The sequence below is a fragment of the Endocarpon pusillum genome (assembly GCF_000464535.1).
Source record: "Endocarpon pusillum Z07020 unplaced genomic scaffold scaffold2183, whole genome shotgun sequence".
Taxonomy (NCBI): domain Eukaryota; kingdom Fungi; phylum Ascomycota; class Eurotiomycetes; order Verrucariales; family Verrucariaceae; genus Endocarpon; species Endocarpon pusillum.
This window is the reverse complement of record NW_006916157.1, coordinates 3,060-15,068: the sequence shown is the minus strand read 5'-3', so window position 1 is coordinate 15,068 and position 12,009 is coordinate 3,060. Positions and strand designations below refer to the sequence as shown.

At 42.1% G+C, this 12,009-nt stretch overlaps 2 protein-coding genes across 2 annotated transcripts; both read left to right on the top strand.

Moving 5' to 3' along the window:
• Window positions 1-6,667: 6,667 nt before the first annotated feature.
• On the top strand, window positions 6,668-7,876 carry EPUS_09404 (uncharacterized protein; the record flags this gene model as incomplete). Its single annotated transcript, XM_007803390.1, has 1 exon — window positions 6,668-7,876. The coding sequence occupies one exon, from the start codon at window positions 6,668-6,670 to the stop codon at window positions 7,874-7,876; it is 1,209 nt and encodes a 402-aa protein (XP_007801581.1).
• Window positions 7,877-9,279: 1,403 nt separating this feature from the next.
• Window positions 9,280-10,026, top strand: EPUS_09403 (uncharacterized protein; the record flags this gene model as incomplete). The annotated part of the gene is made up of 1 exon (XM_007803389.1): window positions 9,280-10,026. One exon carries the CDS (start codon window positions 9,280-9,282, stop codon window positions 10,024-10,026), a length of 747 nt encoding a protein of 248 aa, XP_007801580.1.
• Between the last annotated feature and the right edge of the window lie 1,983 nt (window positions 10,027-12,009).

Below are 12,009 nucleotides of genomic sequence, written 5' to 3'. Positions count from 1 at the left end.
ATAAGTAGTCTAAAATAGCAAATTATATAGTATTTCTAGTATATTTCTTCTGAGTTATCCCTATAGTGCTTTCTTAGGGTCGCCCTTCTTTTTTATAGATTTCTTGTCTACCTAATTCTTTCTTTAGGGCTTATAACTTTTGTCTTCTAAAGTTCCTTTAATGATACTTAACTATTACTTAGAGTTCTTATATTCTTTAGCAAAATAATCAGGTTTTCTGTAAAGTAGGTATAAGCCTTTTTTGCGTCTTTTTATCTACTAATCCTTAGAAATTCTTTATTTACTTTTTTTATCCTAATTTTTTTTAGTAGCTTTTATCTTCTTCCTTTTTTAGTTGCATCTAAGTCTATTAGTATATTTCTTCCTGCAGAGTAATATCCTAGAGTTCTCTACTTTAGATATTACGAGTTTGCCTTATATTATACTAGAAAATTAATATGACTTTTCTTTTAGCTCCATTTATTTTGATTACTATTTTAATTAAAAATAATAATTTACTTAGTTAATTAATCTTAGATAGATTATCTTTTACTAAATTCTTTAATTCTTTATAAAAGATAGCTACTAGTATAACATCCTCCTAATTAACTCTTAAGGCGATTTAGTAAAACTTAAAAGCATAGTCTATAATAGATTCTTTCTGCCTTATGTGTAGTAGGTTTTATTTGGCTTCTTTAACTGTGTTTACATCTTTATATACTTATTTAATCTTTTAATTATAAAGTTAGCAAAACTATAAAAGATTTGTTATGTATTTAGTTCTTAATCCTTTAATGCTTCTTTAAGCTTATCTTTAAGATAAGATTTAAACTAATTATATATAGCTCCTTAAAGAAAGATAACTATATATAGTACTTTCTTTTTATCTGTATCTATTACTTATATATAAAATAAGAAGTTAATTCTTAATTAGTTTAAAAATTCTTAAAGTCTTTTTTAGTCTTTATAAAAGAGATCTGATAATATAACTTTGAACTATACGTTTCTCCTTTAGCCCTTAATAATAGTAATAGATCCTAAAGCAACTAATATAATATATACTTTAAGTAATATATATAATATCTATTTAATTATACTTAGTATTCTAAAGAGTAATAATTAAAGTGCTAAGGCTTAATTAGTTAAGACAAATCTTAACTAGAAGCTAGATCTAAAGAGTTAGTTAAGTAAAATAGGAAGTATAATAAATAATACTAAGATGTTTTTAACTTAGGTATAAGCTAATAACATAAGTTGACTATAAAGATTATAAAACTATCTTGGAAATGAGCGTGCTTATATAGGTTAAGAGATTTGTGCTCATGGCTGCTTACTCATGAGCGCTCGTGAGCGTTGCTCATCAGTCCCTCTTTATAAACACCTTGCTCAAGGTTGTCTCCGCATGAGTGTGTTCTTTCGCCAAGCCCCTTGGGCTTGATTAGTTCTAAGGTCTCTTTACACAGGGTCTGTGCAGCCTCTAAGGCCTGTTATTGCCTAGTGCGTTCATATGCTATAACATTACTAATACTGTTTGAAAGAAAGCTTCTAAGTACCCCCTTATCTTTTATAGTTAAAAAAGTTGAATAGGGGCCTTGTATAGAGTTCTTTATAGGCCTCTATAATAGAGGGGATATGTTACTAATTATAGCAGGATTCTAATATAATTATAAGTAAGGTTCTATATTTCTTTTTGTCTTTTGTTATTTTTTTTATTTTAGTTCTTCCTTTTTAATTCTAAAAAAAGCACTATTATATTACGTAAATTTTGCGCTTTTGAGTAACACTAGTCTGAGGTTCTTCTGATCTTATTTAATAAAGTTATAAATAATTTAATCTTTTTGCTTTTTTGATTTTACTTTCCTTTTTAGAATTTTTTCTGCTTAAGCCTTTTCTTTAAAATTCTGTTAAAAATGTTTTCAAATGCAGAAAATTTTGTGCCTGTATATAATTTTGTTTTGAATTTTTTAGTATTTAATTTGGATGAGCTACTATTAATCTTGTTTTTATCTCTTTTATATTACTTATTTAAATAAACTTTTTTATTTTTCTTGAATTTTCTATCTATTTATATATATAACACTAACTTCTATCTATTTAGGGATGACTACTAGTCATTAAATTAAACCAAAAATCTTTTGAATACACAAAAGACTAAAAAAAATAGCTTTAAACGCTAGAATTACTTAAGAGTCTTTTAAGGATTAATCACAGAAAATCCTTTTTATATCTATCTTTATAGATGCTTATAATCACTATATAAAGAGGGTAGACCAAGCTAATCAACTCTGAGCAGTCTATACTACTCATTTTTATTAAAATTAAAAGGGAAACCGTATTGCCGAACTAGGTACATTCACCACGAGATTTTTGGCAACGGTGGCCTGGCTCCTGTTTAACGCTTTCTGCAAGAATACTCCCGCTAAATATCATGTAATTTTCATTGCAGATTACCGGAGAAGAGCGAATCGAATGAAGAAATGTATGCGTCTTTCATGGAAGCATAACCCATGTGTTACATGACCTTGATAAGGAAAATGATTTGCTGAAGAGTTGAGCTCTTGGTCGAAGTTCAAAAATATTGAGCACAAGGGGCATGGTTTGCCAAGGGAGAGATGTTTCAAAGGTACTGCTACACCGTGAAAGTAGGACCAATAGCTTTCTGATTTACATAATCTCACCTATTTTCATTTGTACGTACTCTGTACTCCGTAATCATTTCAAATTCTCACCAACTCTCCACTGTTAATCGAATACAGAGTATAACGTTAATGAGAGTTCGGCCCCCACCGCATACTGGCCGTACTGCTGCGTCAGGAACCGAAAATACGATGAATTCTCAGGGTATTCTGCAGCAAAATCATATGACATCATATAAGAGCTTCGGCGGTTCGTGCTACTAGATCTGGGCAGACCAGCGGAGATCTAGTTAGTCACTTTCTTCATCGTAAAAGGAACCGATTCGGCCTCGCGAATCATGTCTGTTGTATGGATTAAATTGCGCCACCGTGGGGTCTGAAAACTCAGTTGCCGCCTTCCTGGAGAAAATCTGGGGTAAAGGTTTCCAACATGGTTTTCCGACCCCTTTGGTGGCCCTATTAGCAATACTTTCAATATAAGGTCGCCCTCAATTGGCATCCTACGACACAGCGATTGGCATAACCCACCCGAATACGAGAAAGAGATGACTGCTTAGGTAGACTATGCCCAGCCTGCATACTCGGTGGCACAGAAAGACCTACCTGCAGAAATCAAGCGTTGAGTGAAGGTCGGAACAACTGGTGACCAGACGTAATTAGGACGCATTTCGCTGTGCAGCCGATGCGATACGAATTTGTCGGTTGCACCCAATTGGGGACACACTTTTATGGTGAAATACTGAACTCGGCTCAGAAGCAGGTTGGTTGGTTAAGATACCTTCGGCTGAGGATAATACGTGCATCTACACGCTTGAACATCCAAATAAAAAATTATCAAGGAGGCCTTACAATATATAATGAGCAGAACTCATTCTACATAGCGTGAGCACAGATTGTTTTGCCGAACATGACCTGTGCTTGAAGCTAATTTTCCCATCATGAGGATCAACTTCCCCAGTCTCGTCGTCTATGCCAGCCTTGTTGTAGTGGGAGCGACACCACTCAACGCAGAAAATACCAACCCAGCTGAGAGCGACCTCTTCCAGATTCTCGAAAAGTGCAGAGGCTGCAGTGGCAACTGCAAGAATACGGATGAGTGTCAGGGAAGAAGGCTCAGGGTCGTAAATTCTTTTCACAATTGGTCAGCCAGCCGCCAAAACCAAAAACATTCTGTAATGACATAACTGACGTGTGCCGCTTCCAGCAAAGCCATGGGTGGGCATTGTTGCGCTCTTGAAAAGACTCGCGAATATGACTTGCACGTTAACAAGGGGATCAGTCGGGAGGATTGTGGGTATTGCTACACTGGATATTGTAAATCGCCGTAGCCGATAATTGGCTACTTCTGATGTCTTATGGCCTGGACTTGGGAAGGTCAGATGTGTTTGGTTGGAGTAACTGCTGGATTTAGTCTTCTGCTATCATCTTCCACCCAAGTGAGACAAATCATGCTGCTGCAGTGGACATATATAAAATTGAACCCTGACGAAGAGTGCAACTACAGTACCACGTCAAAAGTATTGGATCAACGCGCACTTTTTTTCCAACACGCGTTTTTTACTACCCTTTTCAACCAACCACCATGAATCAACGCAGGGCTTTGGCGCCTCTAGAAATCAACAGGAGCTATGGCAAGGAGCTATCTCCATTTCAACGCGGTCAGATTTCAGCTTACAAGGCTGTGGGGCTGTCAAATGCAGAAATTAGTAAAAAAGTTACTTGCAGCAAATCTACTGTTTTCAATACCCTTGTACGAAATCTACTCTATAATAAAGGTAATAGCTTGCTGTGTTTTAGTAGACCTCTTATATTAAATTACGTTTAAAAATAAGATGTTTTATATATTATTTAAGCTAATTTAAGAATTACTTATATAGCTCTTTAACTTGTCCTTAAGATATCTATTTTAAAAAGTACTCTTTATTAAATACTTAAAGATAAGAGCATTACTAATTAGCTTGCTAAAAAAAGACTTTTTTTAACTTTTAAAGTAATTACTAAATACTTTACTTAGTATTTAAAATAAAAAAATTAAATATAAAATAATTAGTATAAAATTATATTTAATAATAAATATTTTCTTAAAAAAGACTTTAAAACTTAGTAGAGTATAAACTTCTAAAGATATTAATATTATAATTTATAAAAATAAGCATTTAAATATTACTTTTTTAAAGTATAATCCTAATTTAAAGAAGTTAAAATATATTATTAATTCTTATCTTACTATTCTCTATAAACAAATCCTTTAACTATATAAATCTAGCTAGATTTTTATGTAAGATAACGCCTGAATCCATACTGCAAAAAAGGTTAAGGCCTAGTTAGAGGAGGAGGGTATATCTCTGCTTGAATAGCCCCCTTATAGTCTGGATCTGAACCTAATTAAGCATCTCTGAGCGCAACTCAAGCAATGAATCAATGAAAACTACCCTGACTTAATCAAAATAGGCAAATTCAAGGCTGAGTATCAACGTCTGTTTACAGCTATTCATGATAGTTGGGACGCCATTAGGCAAGAAGCTATTGATGCTTTGATCAAGAGCATGGATACCTGTATAAATGCAGTGATCAGGGCCAAGGGATGGTACACCCGCTTCTGATATCTAGTCGCCTATTTAGGAAATTAGTACTATTCGAAAAAGCAGATTTTAACGTACCATTTAATTGATTCTTATAGAATTCCAATAAATACCGGGCGTACAGTAGTAATTTGTATGGGAAGAGTGGAAAATGTTGGTGGGGTGAAAATGCGGGGTTGGTCCAATACTTTTGACCTAGTACTGTACCACAGGCTCGACTGTGGAAGATGAGAATCCAAAATATTATCGTCCAGGCATTTGAGATGCCTCACGTACAGCTTACTAAGAAAGTCAAGTACAGCATATGATTAAGAAGCTCTTATGATATGCTTTGTCTCCGAGTCAGGCAACGTACATCCAAGGGTGGAATAAGAAACTGTGGAGCAGATAGAAGAAATGGCTCTGTTCGTTCAAAAAAAGGTGCGGGGCGCAGAAATAAGTACAAATTTGCTGTACGGCATAGCGAAATTGCAGCAGAAATTGACCAATCAAAAGCAAGAAAAACGCAGGGATAACGTGTATCAAACGCGGCCAATGAGCGCTCCTGCCGTTCAACAGAAATGCAAAAGCGTGATGGATTTCCTCGTTATGAGTGATGATTCCCAACAGTTTTGGTGCCATGTGCTTTGCCAAGTGGGCCACCCATCGTCCGATGGGCCTTCGAACTCCAATTAGGCGTGCAACATGCTAAATGAATGTTCACGTTAGCTTAATCCGGGCTGTGGCCCATAGACAGAATTGGTGGCCTTCTTGGCTCCTACATATCTGTCACAAGAAATGGCACCATCTAGGCGTAAGAGTCGGCCTAGAACAGCCCAATCATTATGACGCTTTTGATTTTGCCCAGACGGCCACCAGTTCTGTCTATGTAGTATTGGGCCTCGGGGGCTCCGGGCCCTCTGACCCCTGGTGGCCTGGGTCTAAGCTCCATGCCACATATCACGGCACTTTTCGCGAACCAAATCAACATCCCTCTAATACATCAGCCATTCATATCTTTCAGACAAGAGTAATAACGAAGTTTCCATCTAGCTTTGCGTGCGGTCGTTAGAGGCCACACCTCCTTCCCACCAACCAACCGAAAAGTGAACTGAGGCTGAGGGTGAGTTTAATCTCATCATTCTTGGACACACAAATAGTATTAGACATAACGGTCCTCAGAGACCCGCAGTCCTTTTGGTCCAACAAATAGCCTTGCCGGTTGTCTCAGATGCTGTCACCATACCGTGCAGGCAAAATGAGTGGCTGCAATTGATCACCCATTCGTCCAACCAACTTTAGCCAAGCCTGCCTCCTGTTTCATTTCTGCCTGGCTCTGTTGCCTGCTTGGCATGGATATTGACCACCAAGACATGTTCATCTCTTCTCATAGACATTCCTTCCAATCTTCAATCTTCAATCTCAATATTCTGCAAGTCAAGCGAAACCAGTTGCAACGGCAGAGCCTCATCAACATCATCAGCTGCAAAGATGCCCGTCACTGTCAAGCCATCACCTGAGCTCGTCGGGCGCAATAGCGACATGACGGCTCACTCAGCAGAAGAATTACTGAAGAAGACATCTGAAGCCTGGTCACCCCCATACCAGCGCAGCGATTGGAGGACGGGCAAAACAGTAGAGCCAGAAAATCGACCCATAATTCAGTCGTCATTTGGCGACCTCGATCATGCTACCGCGGTCATCCCATATGGTAACGGTATGGTCAACGGCATCATCCGCGCGTTCCAGCAAGATCTTCATCTGGTCTTGCGACCCGACGACGTCTGGCTTTCAATTCTCACACAGTTCAGCATGTTTGTCAACGCCAATGCGGAACAGTTACGAGCACACTTCGTTGACCATGAAGGCAAAAAGAAGCTCTCCATCGATGTTCGTCCATATCCAATCTGGGATGTTGAAATGGGCAAATTCGCGCAGGAGATGACTCTCCTGATTGAGAAGAACGTTGTGGACCTCAAGCTCAGAAATTGGATCATTCCGAACTTCAGTACCACGACCAACAACGATAAGTCAGTCGCCTCCGTAGTCATGATGGGTACGTTGCAGAAATACTTTGAATACAGTTTTATGTGTGGTTGTGGATTTCCGTCAGTTACACTTCTGGGTGAGAGGGCCGACTGGGAGGAGATCTTGCGCAGAGTCCGAAAGCTACCGAAGTATGGCAGCCAGCCTACAGAGTGGAGTCTGCTACTCATACCTATCATCAAGCTTATGGTAAAATCTTTCGATCAGCCAGACTCGCAGCAGGTGAAAGATTTCTGGCTCCGAGCCTGTCACTCTGCTGGCCAGGATGGCTCTTTGGAAATCGAGACCATGTCCGGTTGGATCACAGCGTTCTGCTTCTGGTCCGAGGATGGCACTCGCATGATGAATTACTCGGACGAGGCTCTTCAGGGAGGTAGAAGTATGGTTCCACTCGCCGATCGTAAACGACTGGTCTTGGACAATACTGCTTATCCGATAATCCGCCGCAGTGGAATTCCGAATGGGGTCGTGTCGGTTCCTGTTATCATTCGAGACGATGCCGCTGAACTTGTATATAAAACTACGATGGTGGCAGGCTCAGTGGGAATGACCGCCACAGCGGCCGGTGGTGGAGAGGGTCTGACAACAGTTCAACCCAGATCGGGGTGGTGGATGTTGCAGGATTCAGTCAAGCCAATTGAGTTTGATGGGTAGCCAGAGCGGCAAGGAGCAGTATTTTTTCCTTCCACCACTACTGCTAACAAGTGAATTGGCAAACCATCTTACGAGTCCTGCTTTTGTTGCTATTACTGGTGGAGAAAGCTTCAAGGTCTTCGGTGGAGTACTTTGGTAGGGAGCTTTGTTGTTGAATTTTGCTGGGAAACTTTACTGATGAGTTTGCGGACGAAGGACATTTATTATCAAGAGCGGAGTCTCGCTGAGGAACTTAGCTTTATGGTAGGTAGCTATCGGCTTTCCGAAGCATACCTTTGAGCTGAAGGCTATCATAGTCACCAATGACACATGCATAGGCAAAGCAAGAAAACCGCAATCACCTGCTGCTACACGATACAGGATCTGATCCAAGGTTTACGCACCATGATTGTATCAAGACCTTCTAAAGACGTTGAGCAGGATCGTATGGGTTTCGTGTGCAACCCCGACCCACTCGTGGTCGCTTTCTTAAATAATCCTCGCGGCTTATGAACCCGCGCCATTGTTGCATGACCTCGTGGCCCAATCTTCAACCAAACAAGATCTGTTCCCACTGTTCTCCCGTGTTGTATCTCCCCATTCTACACGACTTTCCTTCCCAGACGGGCAAAAGAGCCCCGAGTCCAGAACCTCTGCCCTCAAAACAGCGGATTCCATCGCCATCCCCAAGTCGGATTATTCAGCTTGCCGGTGAAATCGTCTGTTCGTCAATGCTATAAAGTGAAGGAGTTCATTCTTTATTTTTGTTGCACCTTTTCTTCTCCATTTTATCTCCTCCGCTGATGCTAGTCTGGCTCTACAGTCCATCCATGTCTTTGGAACATTATCACCCTCCAAACCCCTATTTCCCCCTTTCTAAAGGCCTTGATCATCCCTCCATAATAGTAAGCGTACTATTACGTTGCCCCCTGCCGGCTGACGGGGACTTCTGCGGAAAAGGAGAGAGAGAAAGAGAGAATTAGCTTATTACTTTACCCCCAAGACCCTCCTGGATAAACTGGCCCTCTTTGTCTGAAAACCACAGAAATTTCCTCTAGAGTATAAACTTCTGCGTACCGCTTTCCGGGTTAACAAGGTATTAGGGCTATGTACCGCTTGACGATCGGGGGCCGAGTTTAGGCGGCATCGTGTGGTGTCCACAAGAACTACTGCGTGGAATGCGTTCATTGGGTAGAGGTGACCATCGCCACCGCAATCTGGGTTAAGCGAGACAAGGATGGACATACGACGCATAGGGTTGAGATATGTAATCTATTCGTTGGTTGGCACGCAGGCTAGTGAATACGAGATGCGATTGATTTTGTCCAGTCCTGCCCCTCCACACCAGACGCTTCTTTCTACTAAAAGGGACAGCCCAACCCTGATTACCTGAAAGATAAGATGGACACCACTTGTACTCATTTATGGCGTCCTTCGAAGCTTCGACTAGAAAAGCTATGGATAAAGCCACTGAAGGCACAGCGACGGTCACTAGCACCCCAGTCGTGGACTCTGACTTCTCCATTGGCCAAACATATCACGCCTTCTCCAAAGGAACCACAAAGACAGAGGTCGAAATATACTCGGAGAATGCCGACCGCCCAACATACTTCGTTACGGATGCAAAAACGACCTTCTCCTCGGCCTCGGACCTTACCGTCTATCGCGAGAGCAAAGACGGGCCCGTTGTAGCCCATATTCGTCTTCCGTCCTCGAGGTCGGGACCACGTAGCGCCGCCGTCATCACCTACCCAAGCCTTGAAGCGGCAATCGTCCGCGTCCCCGCCGGCAAAGAGGTCCTTTCGTCAGAGCAAAGCGTACATATTGACGGACGGGACTATATCTGGCAGGGAGAAAAACGTGGGGATCGCCCTGGTCTGCCAATCCAGGTCTTGAGAGACGAACAGGGTGATACCTGGGCTATGTTTGTTTGGGATCCGATGGGCTGGGATTCGAGGGCCCAACCTGGTGCATTTGGACGCTTGTTGCTTGTCGACATTGCTATAAATCAGGACCTGTTGGATCAGATCGTGGCGACTGCCGTGGCCCGAGTTTTTCAGCAGATAAAGCGGGAAACAGTGAATTCCATTGCAGGACAAGCTATTAGTGCGTGCGTTCCATTTGTGACCGACCCGATCATCATTTTTTGCATAGCTAATATCTCCTCGTAGCTGCCGCATTGTTGTGTACGGTAATGTGACTGTAATTTGGTTGATTGGCTGGCTAGTTATGGGTCAGGAACAAGATAGTTTTAGACTCCAATGGTTGGAACAAGTTCAGACTTTATTCCCACTCGAAAACACTCGGAGCTCCTAAAATGGCCATAGCGGGGGAAAGATGGCCGAAAGGCTCTATAGCCTTCAGGGAAGGAATTGAAGGAATTTCAGCTCTTTCAACACCTTTCTCGGATTTTTCACGTTGGAAGAGATTGAGTATAAGAAAAATGTTCAACCTATTGAATCAAATGCCCTGTTGATCGGTCTGAATTCACATTAGTTTTAAGTTACTGACCACGAGTGAGATCATCTAAACTCAATACCTCACTTTGTTTTCTCTTAAGTCACATTCTTCGTCAATCTCAGCTGGATCTTTGTGCATCACCAATATTGCAGACTTGTCAGCACGGCGTTGAGGTAGGCAAAGAGCTGACAAGTAATATATCCGGGCGCGGTGGAACTAGCTTTCTTCATGAAGAGCCATATCTCTAAACTTCATCACTTAGATCACTAAGCAACCTATAGGTCTCTACGAGCAGCAAGCTCAATTGCAAGAACGTAAGAGAGACTTACATTGCCTCAAGGCCGCTAACAGGCGAGATTGCGGGTGAAATGGCAGATAGGTGGTTGTCGACTCTCCTTTTGCGACACGTACTCACTAGCTCGATATCGAGAACGATGGTAACCATGAACCTGATTCCCAAAACTCGTAGAGATTTAGGCGGCCGCCATGATCTTCTTCAGATGGTGTTTCTGAATGTAGAGGTGGTATTCTGCCAGAAATCCGGGCTCAAGGCCAGAGCAGGTGGGCTGCCATCGACCGGACACTTTATCGCGAAGCGTACCTGTGCCAGCCTCGCCACTTGTGTCGCTCTCGGGTTATCCTCCAACTTGCACTAGTTGTGAGCATTGTCAGCATAAAGGCAGTAGGCCTGAGAGATAAGGGTTTCTCTTGTTTCTATGTCAATTCCAAAATACGCAAACCAAACATCTCCACACAAAGGTGAGAGACTCACAGATATACCGTCACTCCCGGTGGGAGAAGTAGGCAAGAATCATCTTTATCGAAGAAGATTAGGACAAGCACATGAATTTTCTGGTCTGCTTCCTTGGCATTCAGTTCAAGTTTGAGTGCTTCATGCTCGTTCATCTGGGGTGAATTGGCAGTACAGGTGATGGTCTGGGAGCCAGATTCGCAGGTCGGCAATGTGGTGTTTTAATGGAGCGCTGCTGGGCGGGAGGTGAGCTTCGTGAGGATCTAGATGTTACCAGTCATCTCCCGAAATCGGCACAAGAAGAAGTGCAGGACCGAAATGGTCTCGTAGGTGCCCCAGGCAACCGGCTTCGGTCCGAAGTCGGATAGGGGCGTATGTTTGATCTCGATAGACTCAAATGCTCGGTATATTATCTTCGAGTCTAGATCTTTCGATGTCAACTCTGTCAAAACCAGCGGCGGGGTCTCTGTGGCCAGCTCGACGTCCATTCAGCCAGTGCTAGCCCAGAAACTAACGCCAGGGCCTCCGGTGGACACCATTCAACAGTCCTTTGGGTGTTCTTGAGGTCGGCCAACAATGAAGTCATGTGCATGGCAAGGACCACAACTGGCCTGCAACAACACTTGGCTCAACTTTGATATTTCCAGTACGGATGTCTATACCTTCAGCACCCTTATAATTCTCGAGCACGCGGCGTCGCGTCTTCGTGGTGTGAGCCTGATGCTTGCTGCCGTTGCTTTTGCGAAAGACATACATCATACCACCATCCTGTTAATAGCGTAGTCACCAAGTTGGTCCAGCTAGGTGATCCGGCTCACCATCTTGTGCACATTGAGACAGCGGCTACCATTTATTTCTGCTTTTCATGTCCGGCGGTAAAGACCTCCAAAATGCGGTCCTGAAATCCCTCCACAAACGTAACTACGACACCTGCATCCTCTAG